Below are 18,079 nucleotides of genomic sequence, written 5' to 3' on the forward strand. Positions count from 1 at the left end.
TGCTGCCTGACCTGCTGAGCATTTTGTGTACGTTGCAAAATCTGTTGTGTTTATGATTTGCCCCAACCTGCACCTTTTCCTCCCCAATCTAAACACAGAAATACAAAGGCAAATCTTGAATGATAATTTTATTTTGTGATCCCCATTCACCACTCCCCAGGTCTAGAGACACAATCCTCAGAATGTGATTTTATTATTAGTTTAAATGCAATAACTACATGTGCATGTCTGCCTGCAAGTTATTGAACAATATCCTATTTGATTCACTATTTGCATATCTCCCCTGAATGAATGGACACAAGTACAAGTACTTTTCACTCTCAATCAACCCAAATGCTTCACATTGCTAGACATATTCCAAAGCTATAATCAGGTAGTAAGGAATGCTGTGATATTTCACTTTAAACATGAGATCAGCCTAAGGCAGCAAACAAAGAGATGATGGAATTGCTAGGTACATGACTGTAGCAAATGAAAAGAGATGCACTGACAGAGAATTGCTGGATGCAAGCCATATTTATGAAATGATTAAGTCCTTTGTTAAAACAACAGACAAAGCATGTTTGTCCAAACATATTAAGGTACAGGTCCATTTCTATACAGTAATTAAGGATGGAGAGTTAAAGACAGTTGTTGGATCACGAATTGAACAGAAGCACCATTAACAACTGGAAATTTGCCATGACTTTTCCTGGAGGCAGGACAGCTTAATGTTGGGAAGAGGTGGATTCTCAAAGTTTATTTATGTGTTTGGTTGTATCAGGTCGTTGGGTGTACTTAAGGCAGAGATTGATGGGTTCTTGATTGAACACGGCATCAAAGGTTATAGGGAGAAGGCTAGGGAGTGGGGCTGAGGAGGGGGAAAAGAAAAGATCTGCCTTGGTTGAGTGGTGGGGCGGACTCGATGGGCCTAATTCTGCTCCTATGTCTTCTAGTCTTATTTGTTCAGCAGAAGATGATATTTCTGGAATGAAATCTTGTATTGTGGACATGTCACTGACAAGTCACAAGAGAAGATTGAAGCAGTGCTACAGACACCCAAACTAGCAAATTTGTCACAACTCAGGTCATACTTGGGCCTTGTAAACTACTACCACCAGTTTCTCCCAAACATTGCTACAGGGCTGCATCCATTGAACGCACGGTTGCAGACATGTGGTTGGTCAGAAAGATGTGAAAGAGCATTCAAAAGAAACAAAGAGACTAATAACATCAAATGCACTGCTCACTCATTATGACCCATCTCTGCCCGTCAGACTGCCATGCGACGCGTCCCTTATGGCATTGATGCTGTTTTGTCGCACACTATGAAAGAATGTCCGATCGCAGTCGCTTCAAGATTACAGATGACGCAGAACGCAACTAAGCATAGAAGGACCGAGAAGCCCTTAGTCTAGTAGGGGAAGTAAAGAAGCCCCAACACCACCTCTACAGAAAAAGGTTTATTCTAGTTACAGACCACCAGCCCCTTGTGACTGTTACCCAATTACAATGTTAGGCATTCTTCCCAGGATCCCACTCTTATGACATAGAGTTCAAGGGTACGAAACAACACCAGGGGGTGGTAGTAGGTGGTTGCCTCTCTAACTGGAGGTCTGTAACTAGTGGAGTGCTGCAGGGATCTGCGCTGGGTCCATTGTTGTTTGTCATCTATATCAACGATGTGGATGATAATGTGGTTAACTGGATCAGGAAATATGTGGATGCCAGCAAGACCGGGAGTGCAATGGACAGCAAGGAATACCACTAGAGCTCAGAGGATCTGGAGAAGCTGGACAAATGGGCTGAAAAATGGCAGATGGAACTTAATGCAGACAAGCGTGAGGTGTTACACTTTGGTAGGACCAACCAGGGTAGGTCTTACACAATGAATGGTAGGGCACTGAGGTGTGTGGTAGAACAAAGGGATCTGGGAATACAGGTACGTAATTCATTGAAAGTGGTGTCACAGGTTGATGGGTTTGTAAAGAAAGCTTTTGGCACATTGGCCTTTATAAATCAAAGTATTGAGTACAGGAGATGGGACATTGAAGTTGTATAAGATTGATGAGGCCTAATTTGGAGTATTGTGTGCATTTTTGGTCAACTACATGCAGGAAAGATATAAATGGGGTTGAAAAAGTACAGAGAAAATTTACAAGGATGTTGCCAGGTCTGGAGCACCTGAGTTATAGGGAAAGATTGAATAGTTTAGGACTTTATTCCTTGGAATGTAGAATATTGAGAGGAGATTTGATAGAGGCATACAAAATTATGAGGGGTATGGATAGGGTAAGTGCAAGCAGGCCTTTTTCCACTGAGGCTGCATGAGAGTAGAACTAGCAGTTATGGGTTGAGGGTGAAAGGGGAGAAGTTTAAGGGGAACAAGAGGGGAGACTTCTTAACTCAGAGAGTCATGAGAGTTTTGGAATGCACTGCCAGCGGCCAGCTCGATTTGAAAATTTCAGGGAAGTTTAGATAGGTACATGGATGGTAGGGGTTTTGGGGGCTATTGTTTTAATGTACGTCAATGGGAATAGGCAGTTTAAGTGGCTTGACACTGGCTAGATGGGCCTGTTTCTGTGGTGTTCTTTTCTATGACTTTAATCAATGATTGATGACTTTCTCTTTACAGATACTGCCTGACTTGCTGATGTTTCTGTTATTTTCTGTTTTTATTCCCCGTTTCCAGCATTCACCGCTGTTTGCTTTCTCTGTGCAATAGCCTCTAACAATAAATTGTGTTATTGGATTGCTGAATTTACTTCTTTGTTTTGATTCTTCTTAATTGGGTGATTATTGTGATTTCACTTCCATGTTTTAGCGACAGTGAAAATGGTCAAACCAAACTCTTGTCTTATTGTCTTGTGTGATACTGGCACCATGATTTTAACAAGCTACCGAAACTGAAGTAAATACACTCAGTGGCCATTTTAATAGGTACACCTCCTCATTAATGCAAATATCTAATCAGCCAGTCATGTGGCTGCAAATAATTGCATAAAAGAATGCAGACATGGTCAAGAGATTTAGTTGTTGTTGAAACCAAACACCAGAACAGGGGGAGAAATGTGAGCTAAGTGACTGTGACAATAGAATGATTGTTGGTGCCAGATGGGGTGGTTTGAGTATCTCAGAAACTGCTAATCTCTGGGATTTTCAAGCACAACAAGCGCTAGGGTTTACAGAAAATGGTGTGAAAAACAAAAAAAAAATCCAGTAAGTGGCAGTTCTGTGGTTAAAAAAGCCTTGTTAATGAGAGAGGTAATAAAAGAATGGTCAGTCTGCTTCAAGCTGACGAGAAAGCGACAACAACTCAAATAACCACACATTATAACAGAGGTGTGCAGAAGAGTATCTCAGAACATGTAGCATATTGAACCTTGAAGTGAATGGGCTACAGCAGCAGAAGACCACAGACACACATTCAGCAGCCACTTTAATAGATACAGGAGGCCAGAGTACATATTCTAATTACCCATGAGGAAAATAAAGATTGTGAACTTTCTGCAGCTAATAGTGCTTCCTGGAAGGATGTACACCAAATCTTCAACCCAGTATTGTAAGCATCTTAAATGGGTGAGATTTTCACGAAAGTTAAAGTATATGAAATTCTTGAGCCTTATCTAAGAATTGAAGACTGATATCCATATAAGAGCATATACTTTATTACAGTGTGCATATTTTACTACATTTTAGAGGAAACTATCAACTTAAAACAGTAATTTTTAATATACACAATATTTTAATATTTTGTAATTCTGTATAATACAGCTCTAAACAGCTCATATTTACACAAAGCACAAAACAAATTTAAAAGTAACAGTACATTAAAATATTGATTTTACAAGCACATTTTATAAACACTTTTTGATAAATACAGTTGTTTATTTAACATATGAAAACGTAACACAGACAGAATAATCTTTTTAAAAAAGTACACTGAAACTTTGATACAGGTAGATTAACATATTTTTAATATTTTGAAACATCATACAGCTGAATACAGTTTAGAAACATATATCTATAAAATGTTTAAAAAGATCTTAATGGGAATTATTTCAATGATAATTTAACCTCAATAAACCAAAGATTTTTAAAAATATACATAAATTGAAGAAGAATACATCAAAACCATAAATCTGGCTTTTTGGTCATCAGACTGCTTTGGAAAATATTTTGCTGACAGGAATTTCTTTGTAATGATTTAAAAGACAACGTTTGGAACGAAAGAAAAGAACAAAATGCATCAGTTAAGAATATCTCATGGGCTAAAGATTAAATTCATAATGAGCATTTCCATTACTTAAGTATGGAAAGTTACTGATAATTAAAGTGCTTTCATAAAATCAGTTGCTGCTCTGCAAATGTGGTTTAGGCATTTTTAGGTGGGCAGGAAGAAAGCTAATAACCCATTTAATATTACTGAGTAAGTGAGATGTGGAAGAACCCTAGTTCTGTTGAAGTGTTCACCTTCACTTTAGCCTCTGATGTCATTTCCCAGATCTAATTCAAGACATTTATTCTAACGTACACTACGTCAAAACCAACACACCATTTTTAAAGTATGGATATATGAGATATATTAAATATGTGACAAACATGCAATTTTAACATTTAACATCAAACTATTCTTAAACATCCTTTTCAGGGCATCCATTCCCTTTGCAACCAATGAAGTCCACTTATGCCATAGTATTGGTTGCAGGAATACAGTAGGGAATTTGCACCCACAACATTGTGGGTCAAAGGACCTCTACTGTGCTGTAAAGTTCTGCGTTTTATACATACTGATGTTGATAATGCAAGCAGTGAGTTTTTAATTTACGTACATTTGAAGGAAATTCTGGTGCATGATTTCCATCAAGGTTACAGCTGAGATTCAGAGGGGAAGGGCCTTCTGAACTTGAGAAAATTTCTCAATTTCTGAGCATATTGACAAAATGGGAGATGACCTGAAGGTTTGCTAGTGCTGCATGGGGGGTGGTTAAACTAGAACTGCAGGGGGATGGGAACCAGAGTGTCAGTACAGATAGTGGAGTGGTTGTGAGGAGAGATATTGTTAAGCCTACATACAAAGTCAGGATTCAAAAGGTTGAGCATGGTAGGACTAATTTTCTGAGTTCTGTATACTTCAATGAAAAGATTATTGTAGGAAAGGTAGATGAGCTTAGGACATGGATCAGCACGTGGAATTACGGCATTGTAGCCATTAGTGAGCCTTGGTTGCAGGAGGGGCAGGACTGGCAGCTCAGTGTCTCAGGGTTCTATTGTTTTACATGTGATTGAGTGGAAGGATTTAAAAGGGGAGCTGTAGACTTACTAGTCAGGGAAAATAGCATGTCAGTGCTAAGATAGGACACACTGGAGAGCTCATCTATTGAAGCTATGTGGGTGGATATGTGGAATAATAAAGGGTAGACCATGTGAATGGAATTATTTTATAAACTACCCAATAATCAGTGGGACTTAGAGGAGCAAATTTGTGCAGAGTTTGTAGACTGTTGCAAGAAACATTAGATTGTGATAGCAGGTGATTAACGTTTCATTAATTGACTGGGACTCCCATACTACAAAAGGGCTTGATGAGATAGAGTTTGTTAAATATGTTCAGGAAAGTTTCCTTCATCAATATATTGATGTCTTAACTAGAGAGAGTGTGGTATTAAATCTCCTATTAGGGAATGAGACAAGACAGGTGACAGTAATTTGTGTAGGGCAACGCTTTGCATCGAGTGATCATAATGCCATTAGTTTCAAGATAATTATGGAAAAGGATAGGTCTGGTCCTCAGGTTGAAATTTTAAATTAGAGAATGGCCAATTTTGGTATCAGAATGGATCTGGCAAGTGTGGAATGGGACAGGTTGCTTTTTGGCAGAAGTGTGCTTAGTGTGGAATAACTTCAAAGGTGAAATTTTGAGAGTACAAATTTTGCATGTTTCTGTCGGAATAAAAGGCAAGGATAACAAGTAAGGGGAACCTTGTTTTTGATAGACATTAAGGTCCTGTTAAGGTTACATGACAGGTGTAGGCAAGAAAGAACAAATGAGGTGCTTGAGCAGTATAAGAAATACAAAAGAACACTTAACAAGGAAATCAGGCGGGCTGAAGGAAGGCATGAGGTTGCTCTAGCAGACAAGGTGAAGGGAATGCCAAGGGCTTCTACACAGATATTCCGAGCAAAAGGATAGCAAAGGACAAAATTGGTCTTCTTGAAGATCAGAGAGGTCATTTACACATGGAGCCAAAAGAGATGGGGGAGATCTTAAATGGATTTTTTTAATTCTGGAGACAGACATAGAGTGTACTGAAGTGAGGCAAAACAGCAGTGAGGTTATGGACCATATACAGATTACAGGGGAGGAGGTGTTCACTGTCATGAGGTAATTTAGGGTGGATAAATCCCCAGGGATTTAGATGGTCTATAGGAAACACAAGAAAATCTGCAGATGCTGAAAATCCAAAGCAACACACACAAAATGCTGGAGGAAGTCAGCAGGTTAGGCAGCATCTGTGGGAAAGAGTGAACAGTTGACAGTCGACTGGTAGTCCTCAACTATTTACTTGGCTTCATAGAAACTGCCTGGCCTGCTGAGTTCCTCCAGCATTTTACGTGTGTTGTATTGGACCTCGTGGCAGAAATTGTAGAGGTCCTATCAGAGATATTTAAGGCATCCTTAGCCCTGAATGAGGTACTGGAGGATTGGAGGATAGCTAATGTTATTCCGCTGTTTAAGCAAGGGTCTAAGAATAAGCTGCAAAATTGTAGGCTGGTGAACGTGACATCAGTAGTAGGTAATTATTAGAATGTATTCTAAGAGACCGAATATATAAGTATTTGGACAAGAAATACCATCTGCACAGTATTTAAGTCATTGTAAAAGTTATCACTATTTTCTTGGCCAACATTTATCCCTTAATCAAAGCCAGCAAACAGATGGCCTTGACATTTTTACATTGTTATCTTCAGGAACTGCTGTGTACAAATGACTGCTGCCTCCTAAATGTTACAAGTGAGACAGTACTTCAGAAACAGGTTGAAATTTGAAGAGTGATAATGGTTGGTCCCTCTCTCTAAAACTGTTTTGGTTAACTACACAGTTTCCACCCCTCTGTTTGATGTTGTAGTTTGGCCAGATGTTTCCAGAAATCACCCTGCCCTGATGATTTTAGACCTTCCCCTCTTTGCCTTCACTGTTCTGTGAAGAACAGGAAATACATTCTTCCCACATTGCAACAACGAATGGTCTTGTTCTCTTCTGCTGCTTCATTTTTCACTGGATGTTATTAACAAAGGCAAGTCAGAACTAAGACAGACAGAAAATCCCTTTGTCTATATTCCATTTTAAGTTAAAAAGATTTTGACCGGAAAGATGCTTGGAAAACCCTGATGTGCTGGCAGTAACTTGAACTGCATAAACTTGCAGACTGAAACTGAAATAAAAATAAGCAAATTGCTTGGATTACAACTGTCAACAGGAAAGATTGCTCTTGCATGGATTGTTAATGCCCAGTTCTGTTCAGAGAAAATGATGATCACTAGTGTTGTTCTTTAGGCACAATTTGTGACTGAGAAACAGTACATCACTGACTGAGCACCTTTCACTAAATGTTTTTCATGCCCTTAACCTAATGCATGTGATAAATGTAGAAATCACCTTTCAAAAACAGGTGAAGTGAGACTTGTATTTCCTTCTGGTGTTGAATGATTGTATTTCATGCCTTAATGCTCATCTACCGATTTGAAATAGGTTATCTTGAGCTTTGACTAAACCTACCAAATTCATAGTGAAAGCTCACTTCTCATGAATGTGCTGCCATTACATTCCATAAGGAAAATATTTTTAACTGTCTTACCTTTGTCTATATGCTCTTGCAAAGCAGTTGGTGTTGCATTTCAAAACAGAATTTAATGTACACAAAGAACATGTTAAACTGGTATAAGGATAACACAGCGTTAAGACATGGAAGTCTTCAATCTGGTTGAACAGGTGGATTCATAGGATTTACATCATTATTCGGAAATAAGAGGGTTAAGTTGCCAGCGGAAGTGATGGATGCAGGTTCAATTGCAGTATTTAAGAGAAGTATGGAAAAGTACATGGAATGGAGGCATATGGAGGGTTAAGGTCCAGAAACCCGTTTGACATAGACTAAATGGTCTGACGTGCCTGTTTCTGTGCTGATATGCTCTTTGACTCAAGGACTCTGCTTCTAATTGTGTAAGCTTCTACATAACATAAGTGAGACACAGATCTTTGAAAACTATTCTGGCAGTGGACTTTGCCAAACAAAGGATTATGAATGAAGGAAATTACACTCACATATAATGATCAGAGTGAAAATAGAGGCAGTAGTTTTAGACATTTAAGGCTAAAATCTAACACAGCTGGACAAAGTTCGTTGAAGTTTAAGGTTTACAATTATACCAATACAGAACAAACTGTAAATTAGTTTGCTGTTGGAAACATGACTACTGTACTTGAATGAACCAATGGCATTCGGTTAAGTTAATGGACAGAGGAGAACAATGTTCATGTAAATTTGTAATAGTCCATGCATGAAAAAGGTCACAAAATAAATAATCCTGTGCTCAGCCAGCCCATTATAACATGACAGTAATGGCACTGAACTTGGCTTGTAATGGAATCTGACATTTCTGAAACATTAATTGAAAAAGCTTGCAAAACCCAGGAAGTTATTATTTCCATTGCACCTCAGACTGCGTGGTCGCTGTTTTCAAAGCTTTCATATTGCAAGCCAGTGCTTCAGCTGTGAAGTGATAATATGACAATTAAATTTGTTAAGCAGTCATAACGTTCACTTGGTTCTTGACATTGTCAAAATACAGCATTTTAATGGATTTGACAAAGACTGTTTCACTTACCTTAAACTGCTGCACTTTTCCTTGTTCCACAAGATAATGTTCATTTTCAGGGGTGATGCAGTAAGCTATTCTCTACAGGAAAAAACAGAGCAATTATTATGATTATTGGTAAAGTTACTGTCTAAAATTTTTCTACTACTTTTTCCACTGATACTGCTTTGCCCTATTCTTGTTCGTTTTATATACAAACTTGCTTTCAGTTAAGAGGTTTTAAGCGTTTACCAGAAATATGAATCCTCAATAATACCAGTCATGGGACCTTAAAAAAGCTAATCATCTCAAATAACAACAACTTTCATATACAGTATGTTGTACCTTCACCTATACAGAGACAGAGTGGGAAATTGAGATCTAACTTCCATTGCATTCTACCTTTCTATGTTACACAGTGCAGGTGTTGAACAGCAAAATACATTATCACTTATGCCAAGCAGTGCTTCTCCACAAACTATGTTGGGCACAGCCTAGCTAACATTTCTCTAAGGGTATTGCTTTGGATTCTCTGGCTGTAAAGTTTTCAAGTGTACAAATAAAAACGATTGAATGGGTCTGGATCTTGGTATGTTATATTAATGTCTTTATTTATTATCATTAGTGTACAATTATAAAGTGTAGCAATTTATCTTGGCAGCTGTCGTCAAGTCATTTATAGTGTTATACAGAGCAGAAACAAGTCCTTTGACCCACTAGGCCTCTGCTGATCTTCTATCCATCCACACTAATCCACGTCGTTTTCTGCTTTCCTCTTCCACCCGATTCATTTCCAATCACCCTGTTGCTGATTGCTGCCTCGTACTGCTGGCTTAGTTGTGCTTGCTCCTGGCTCACCCTACATGGTCTGCAGAGCTGTTACCCTTTCAGGTCTACCGGAGTTCCACTTGCTGTCTGCCTTTCAGGTCCACACGAGCTCTGCTCTGCTTTCTCCCTTCCTGGTCCACATGTGTTTCTTTGCTCTTTGCCGTTTCAGGTTCACTCAAGTTCTTCCCCGCTGGGCCAGCCTCCACTCTGGATCAGCCTGGGGCCTCTGCACTTCCCCCTGCCGCCTGTCACCTCAGTGCTCTACACACGGTTCACTCACACCTTCCTCAGCCTGTTTGTACTCCCCACCGGGTGTGCTGCCTTCTCAACAGCACCTCCTCCCTTTCCTGTCCACTTCCAGCCTCTGCAGCTATTAACTGTTGCACGTTTCTGAGTTGGTTGCCTTTTCGCAATGTCCTTCTCCGAGTTCACCATCCATGTTACGCTAGGCCATCACCCTTTCAGGCCCACACATGCTCCAACCCACCTTTCTCTTTTGAAGTCCACGTTAGTGACCTCATGAAAAGTAATCTTTGCTCCAGATTCCAGCATTTGCAGTCTTTTGTGTCTTTCATACTTTCCAAACTTCTCTTTTTTTTTGTTAGTCGGTTGCTCCTACTCTGCCCCGTGCTTTAGAAGTACATTTGACTTATTTGATCACAGTACGATGTAGATCATTTTGAACAGTGACATGACCCGAGCCGTCTGCAGAAGAAAGTGATCACACCCTGTGTGGTTCAGTGGCACAGCTCACTGTCCCCGTGCTATCTGTGTTGAGTTGGTATATTCCCCCCTATGAATGCGTGTCTTTTCCCCTGCATGGTCCAGTTTCCCTAAAGTATGAATCTGCAGCAGAAGGCGGCCAGCAAAGCAGTCCATGCCCTTTTTAAAATTCAACAGGCAGAAAACCTCAAAGTACTTAATTTGAGTTTGTCTAATTTAAATCCTGAAGTACTTGGATCTAGTTACACACACGCATAACATATAAACTTGTCTATGGTTTCCTGACAAAGTATACCTTTCTCTTTATTTGTTTTTATTCAGAGATAGCACATTGTAACAGGCCCTTCCAGACCAACATGCTGCCCAATTACACCCATGTGACCAAGTAGTATCCCGCACATCTTTGGAACATGGGAGGAAACTGGAGCAGCCGGAGGAAACCCACATGGCCAGAGAGAGAACGTACAAACTCCTTACAGACAGTGGGGGAATAGAACCCGGGTTGCTGCGGCTGTAATGACATTTCACTAACTGTATTGCGACCAGATTTCAGATCTTTATAGCTGTGAATTTATTAAAATGATGAAGATATTCCAAAACTTGCCTCTTTTAAAGTGCCACGTACAGTGAAGATCTTGTAGATTGCGTAGATTGGCACCAACGACATTGAAGACAATGCTATTCCCCATCCGACAACATTTGCCCAGATTGGAAATATATATTCATCATAAGTTAGAGGCTTGAACTTCACAATACTGACAATTACTACAAACTGAAAGACAGAAAAGCATGCAATTATTTGCAGGATTAAATACTCCCAAGAAGGTGAGTAAAAAAGCTGTAAGAATACATTTGAAGTTTAATTAAAAGAATGGAAAATCTCTTAAGTAATTTCAAAACCAGTGCTGAATAATGATCCATCATTCCACATACAAATATAATATAGTAAAATTCTTGGCATTGATTTAATATCCTGAGAAGCTGCAACTTTCTTCCATTAATCAACATGCAGTGTGAAAATAGACAGTCGAATGCAGCAGGAACATAAATATCAGTGCATAACAACAATTTACATTTGCTTAGCACTTTTACGACAGCAAAAAGACTTGAGGTCCTTCGTGGGGCACTTTATGCCAAGTAGCAGAGATGATGAGATGAACAGAGTGATTTCTAGAGCTTGAGAACTGATAGTCTGTGTTTCAGCAAGATAGAAAGTAGAAAGATTAAAGTCAAGGATGCTTAAAAAGCTGGGACTGTAGAAATGTGCATGTCTTTCTTTTTTGAGGACTGAGGCGGTGAGAACTTGGAAGTGATATAAGAACGGGAGCTTCTGAGACTCAGAGCAAGGGCAGACTTTTTGCGGTTGACAAGGTGATGGAGGGCAGAATGAGGAAAGGCAGCTGGATGTGCTCTTGAATAACAAAGTCCTGACACAACAAAGGGGCAAGTGGAGGTTTCAGCAGCAGGTGAGCTGAGGCAGTGATGGAATCTGATAATGAAAACAAGCAGATTCTGTGAGCGTGCACAGAAATGGCCCTGAACTCGCTGTGGGAACGAATCAGACACTAGCGGTGCAGTGGGCTGGCTCTGCTTCTCATTCAGCTGACTGGGAGATTGTCGGAGCTAATGGAGTGGAACAGATGAAGCAGGAAAGCTGGGTGCAATGGTTCAGGTAGAGGGAGGCAGGAAAGATCTGCACAAAGTAGGGGACTAATTAGAGAGACATCTGGAGAGTGAGCTGTGAGCAGTACTTTATGGGACAAGGGAAAAGGATATACACATCAGAAATCACAACTAATTAGCTAATTATAACAAAGGACGTGGCATGAAGCTCAGACTGATTGGAGGCAGAGGACATGAAGACTTTGTGCAGAGGGTCCAAGGAAATAAAGGACAAAACTTAAGGGTGGCTAAATAAAGTAAAGTCAGAAGAATAGAATTAATTATTATCAGTGATCTTCACACACATAGAAATAATTAAATTGCTGTTATGGCTCAGGGGGGAATAGTCTAATTTTTGACTCATAGGACTTGTGGCTTTAAAATTCAAAGTCCGAAGTACATTTATTATCAAAGTACATATATGTCACCGTATACAACCCTGAGATTCATTTTCTAGCAGGTGTATTCAGTAAATCTAAGAAACAGAATGAAATCAATGAAAGACTGCACCCAAAAAGGCAGACAAACAACCAATGTGCAAACTCTGCAAATACAAAAGAAAAAAGAAATAATAATAATAAATAAGCAATAAATATTGAGAACTTGAGTTGCAGAGTCCTGGTAAGTGAGTCCATAACTGTGGGAGCAGTTCAGTGACAGGGCAAGTGAAGTTATCCCCCTTTGTTCTAGGGCCTGATGGATGACAGGTAATAACTGTTCCTGAAGCTGATGGTGGGAGTCCTGAGGCTCTGGTACCTTCTTCCGGATGGTAGCAGCCAGAAGAGAGCACGTCCTTAATGGTGGTGGGGGGGGGGGGGGGCGAGTCCACAGGGCCATACCTACTAATCTTTGAAGGATTTTCCAGTCAAGTGCATTTGTGTTTCCATTACAGGCCATGATGCATCCAGTCTACACACTCTCCACCACACATCTATAGAATTATTTCAAAGTTTTAGGTGTCATGCCGAATCTTTGCAAGCTTCTAAGAAAGTAGAGGTGCTGCTGTGTTTTCTTCGTAATTGTCCTTACATGTTCAGAGGACAGGTCCTCTAAAATGGTAACACTGAGAAATTTAAAGTTGCTGACCCTCTCCACCTCGGATCCTCTGATGAGGACTGACTCATGGGCCTCTGGTTCCGCCCCCCCCCCACCCCCGCTGAAGTCAATCATCTGCTCCTTGGTCTTGCTGACATTGAGTGAGAGGATGTTGTTGTGGCACCACTCAGCCAGATTTTCTATCTCCCTCCTGTATGCTGATTTGCCACCACCTCAATCTCTCAAGGCCTGAGAAGGAAAGCTGAGCGTTGACTCCCATCTGATCAGCTGAAATAGACCACAGACGTAGAAGACATGGATTAATGGGAACATTTCTGGGAATGCACATCTGTTAAGAAATAAGCCACTTCAATCCAGGGAGAAAGTATTCAGCCACTCTGAGAGCAACCATGCTAACTGACAGCTTCTGACCACAAGCATGCTACCTGGAGAAACTTAGCACAATTTATGTCTGTTCCAAGAGAACTTACTATATAAATTGATCAAGACCTCAAAGCTCTCAACCTAGTTAAGCAGAAAATAAGTCACCTTAAGATGTATATTTCTCCAAGGAGCTCAGTACTCAGCTGCCCCTTTACATTGGCCAATAGCTTTGGGGATTGGAGTTTGGAAGGCCGAGCAGGACAGAGCAAGGGGAATAGTGTGGCAGATTGAGCAGGGCTGGTCGAGGCAAGAAGGATGTGTGGTCAAGATCTTCCTCTCTTCCCCTCCCAAGCTTGGACCTCCTAGATGCTTGCCTTCCAACTCATGCCAGCTCATTTCCTGCCCACCCTCTAATCCTCTTGTCTTGAACCACAAAAGACTGCGAGCAGTGATCAGGATTATTCAAGAGTTTCTCACTCCTGCTCAGAAATCTGTGATATGTCTTCTGGAAGCAGGCACCATCCACCATGAGAAAGACCAGAATATTCAACCATGCGCTGTGTTCCAAAACGAGCTGTTTTAGAGCAGATGCCTCTGCCAAAAAAGGCAAACTGGTGTGCAAGGCCAGAATTATAGGATGAAGTCCCGCTAGGCAATTACGTGCTTTTTATCTTCCTTTTGTTTTATTATCTTCCTTTCTGTTTCTCGTACATAACAACATTGGGTGCATTTTTGTGAATTATCCACTCCAATCATGTAGTTGCTCCGGTCAAGAAAATCTAGCAACAATCCCTGCTTTCACGGGCAGCTAATGGAATTTGGAAAATCCTGGCTGACCTTCACCAACTTTGATAGATGCTCCATAGAAAACATCCTACCCAGATTTATCACCACTTGGTATAGAAATCGTTCTGCCCAGCACATCACGAGCATTAGCCTTTCTTTCATTGACTCTGTCTGCACTCCCCACTGACTCTGGAAAACAGCCAGCATAACCAAAGAGCCTTCCCATCCCAGTCACTCTTTCTTCCCCCACTTCCATTGGGCAGAAGATACGACAACTTGAAAATATGTACCACCCAGCCCAAGGACAGCTTCTAATCTGTTGTTATAAAACTCCTGAATGGAACTCGTACGACAAATTTGAGCTCTTGGTCTCTAAATCTAACCTGTCATGGCCCTTGTTTCTGACTTCCTTACCTGCAGCTCACTTTCTCTGTAATTGTAATACTATATCTACTTTGTTACTGTTTTTCCTTTCAAACTAACTTGATGTACAGTACTTACATTTGGAGTGATCTGTCTGGATGGCATGCCAAACAAAGCTTTTCACTGTATCTCAGTACATTTGATAATAAACTGGTAACCAAATACCAATTAAAAATTCCACTGATTACAGAGCATGTTGATTATACTGGGGTTCCTTATCTTTAGTTCTCTCCATGTTTTATTAGTGAAACAATGCATAAGGGGAAAATTGCTTTTGACTTGGGAATCTTTCGCAGACAGAAATATTTTACGCAATACAGGCTGAGCTCCACCCAACTGCATTTACATTGAAGGTACATACGTGTGCAATATGTCCAATTGCTGAGCATCAAGCAGAGGCTGATAATACTTCGGGGAGAAGGTTGGGGAAGAGAAGTACTTCAGAAAACGAAGGCTGTCAGATGGAACAAGGTGCTGACAACTTTACTTTGCGGACAGCAAAGGTGAAAAAAGACACAGCACAGGCACTGAAAATGCAGTCTAGCATTTGTCTCCTGGGACAATGATTTTAAACACTATCACAGAGACTACAGCACCTAACTTAGGTGATCATAATGAATACATATTTGCCCCTGAGCAAGGCAAGACAAGGGGTAAGATGATAGGGAAATGTTTTCCTGGTCTTTACCTAGGTACGTGGAATACCACTGACACTCCTCAGTTACTCTTGATGCATGGATAATTACCCAGTTTCTGCTCTAAGTTACAATTACCAAGTCTGCACATTTTTAACTAAACTTCCAGTACGTCAGTGTAGACAAAACTTTCTGCCCACCCAGCTGGGAGAGATCCTTGGCAAAAAAAAAAGTTATGTTGAGGAACTTTAAAAGTGAAGCTGCTAAATTTATCTGTGATGAAAAGATTGAAGGTTGTGATTGATTAGAAGGGAGTTAAATATTTCTGAAATGTGATGCTTCTGAGACTAAAACTTTAATCAGGAGCTTTGTCTAGCTTGGAATTCGTTGCAAGAGTAAACAGGACAATTTGGTGTGTTTGTGTGTGTGTTGCTTGCATTTCCAGCATCTGCAGTTTTACTCAAGTTTGTGAAACAGGACCATTTGATTTACTTCAGTGATAAGAAGCATTATAAATGGTAAATCAAGGGAATAGCCAAATGCTCATTTCCTATTCCATGCTATCTTGCAGCATTTTTAAAAAACGTTTATTATGGTCACCTAGGATTTCTCAAATCTGATTTTGTGAGTCAACTATGGTCTTTCATCTGGGATAAGTAACAAGTGTTTCCAAGAGTGTAGTGTTTAGCATTGTATTTGAAGGCTTTTCTGTAACTGCTAATTCATATTGTGTTGTTAGCCAGTTAGTAAGCAAAGTAATTGACTGGACCTTTTTAACTGTAATGGAAAAACTCATCTGTTTTACTCCATATCTGACTGTGCTTAGAAATTTACAAGCACAAGTGGATTTACCAAGCTGATAATCATGGATTTCCAATCTTTCAGTGGCGATTCAAGTGTCCACTAGTTCAAGCTTTAAATTCTTACTACAGCATTAAATAGGAGACCTGATTTTAAGAGGATTCTCTGTCTGGGAACAGATTTTCAACATTTGTTTAACAGCACATGTTGTTTGCTAATTTTCCACAAGGACCACAATTTCTGGTCCTGTCACATAAAATCCATTATGTTGCAGAAGACTTGCAGAACTGAATGTCAAAGGCTGCACTTATTCCCTTGCAAAGAGGCAAGGCGTAGCCAGAGAAATGCCAATGCAGCTAAATTCAATAAGACACATGTTAGCTTGCTTTACAGTTTGTTTCTGACAACTACCATCTGCATGCCCAGAGACCTGCCAAAAACAGAGCTCTGCTCTGAAAGTAAATGCAACTAATTGTATAACCTTACTGTAAGGTCTTTCGAAGAGCCAGCTGAACACTGCAGACACTATCTTGTAGAGTGTAAATATTTGGCCTTAAGTGTTTTGCAGATTTAATTAGACATAATTGAATATCTTTACAGAGAAAAAAATTGTCTTACTTTCTGATAAACTACAGCTGTTTCAAACTTCTTATTAAACTGCAATATCCATTTTGTTCTGCACTTTGATAATTACTGGTCAGTTTAGAGATCATGTTGTATATCCGCTATTGAACCCCTAAGCTACAATATCTGTAACATTTGAAGGAGCGTTTGATGGTTCTGGGCCTGTATCCACTGGAGGTGGGATCTCATTGAAACCTATCAAATATTGAAAGGACTAGATAGAGTGGATGAGGAGAAGTTTAAAAGTGAAGAACTTGAACTAGAGGACATTGCCTCAAGATTCAGGGAAGGAGATTTAGGGTGGAAATGAGGAGAAACTGTTTTTCCCAGAGAGTGGTGTATCTGTGGAATTCTTTGCCCAGGGAAGCAGTTGAGGCTTCTTCACTAAATATATTTAAGAAACGGTTAGATAGGTTTTTACATAGTAAGGGAATTCAGGGTTATGGTGAAAAGACAGGTAGATGGAGCTGAGTTTACTGACAGATCAGCCATGATCTTATTGAGTGGCAGGGCAGGCTTGATGGGCCGGATGGCCTACTCCTGCTCTAATTCCTTATGTTCTTTTGTTAAGTTATTTTCTTTAGTGGGGAAGTCCAGGTCAGAGTGAACAGCCTCAGAATAGAAAGACAACCCTTTAGAACAGAAATGAGGCGGAGGGTGGTGAATTTATGTAATTCATTGCCACAGCCAGCTGTGGAGGCCAAGTCATTGGGTGTATTTAAAATGCGGGTTAACAGATTCTTAATTAGTAAGGGTGTCAAAAGTTATGGGGACAAGGCAGGAGAATGGGATTGAGAGGGGAAAACAAATCAGCCACTGTGGAATGGTGGAGCAGACATGATGGGCTGAATAACATAATTCTGTTCCTATGCCTTATGATCTAACTTTACCGTGCTAATGAGTTGAAAAATAGTTATCTATTGAAACAGCACAGGAAGCAAGTAAACCTAGTTTTAATTGATGAAATATGCACAGCTTTATTATAAACGTTTACTTGTCAGTCAACGTGAAATTGACGGGCTGAAAGGCCTGTTTTGTGCTCTGAGATTCCATAACTCTTCAGCTCTACTGGAATTTTGCCCAAACTACTTCTGTTTAGCAATTGATATGTTAATATATTTCATGATGTACGACTCTCTTCATCTTTCATTTCAAAGCAATCACCTGGATAAAATTCCTTGTTCATTCTCTTGTTAGCGGCCAATGAATATATTCTAAGATTATAACAACTATTTAACATGGACCAATATTCAGAATCACATCTTTTGATAATGTGCCAAGATACTTTATCTATTTTTCTGGAGCAAACAGATTATTACAACTTCAGAAGCTGCCATTTG

General features: G+C 40.0%; 1 protein-coding gene across 2 annotated transcripts in view; it reads right to left on the reverse strand.

Moving 5' to 3' along the window:
• Nucleotides 1-3,851: 3,851 nt before the first annotated feature.
• Nucleotides 3,852-18,079, reverse strand: part of slc6a2 (solute carrier family 6 member 2) — a 134,510-nt gene continuing 120,282 nt past the window's right edge. For both annotated transcript variants that reach the window (XM_059992812.1, XM_059992811.1), the window contains 3 exons: nt 10,994-11,161; nt 8,869-8,940; nt 3,852-8,753 (listed from right to left, as the gene is read on the reverse strand). In XM_059992812.1, the coding sequence (XP_059848795.1) occupies nt 8,730-8,753; nt 8,869-8,940; nt 10,994-11,161 (264 nt within the window). In that variant the 3' untranslated portion in view covers nt 3,852-8,729. The remainder of the gene's footprint in view (nt 8,754-8,868; nt 8,941-10,993; nt 11,162-18,079) is intronic.

The sequence above is a fragment of the Hypanus sabinus genome, chromosome 17, assembly GCF_030144855.1.
Source record: "Hypanus sabinus isolate sHypSab1 chromosome 17, sHypSab1.hap1, whole genome shotgun sequence".
In the NCBI taxonomy this organism is placed as follows: Eukaryota; Metazoa; Chordata; class Chondrichthyes; order Myliobatiformes; family Dasyatidae; genus Hypanus; species Hypanus sabinus.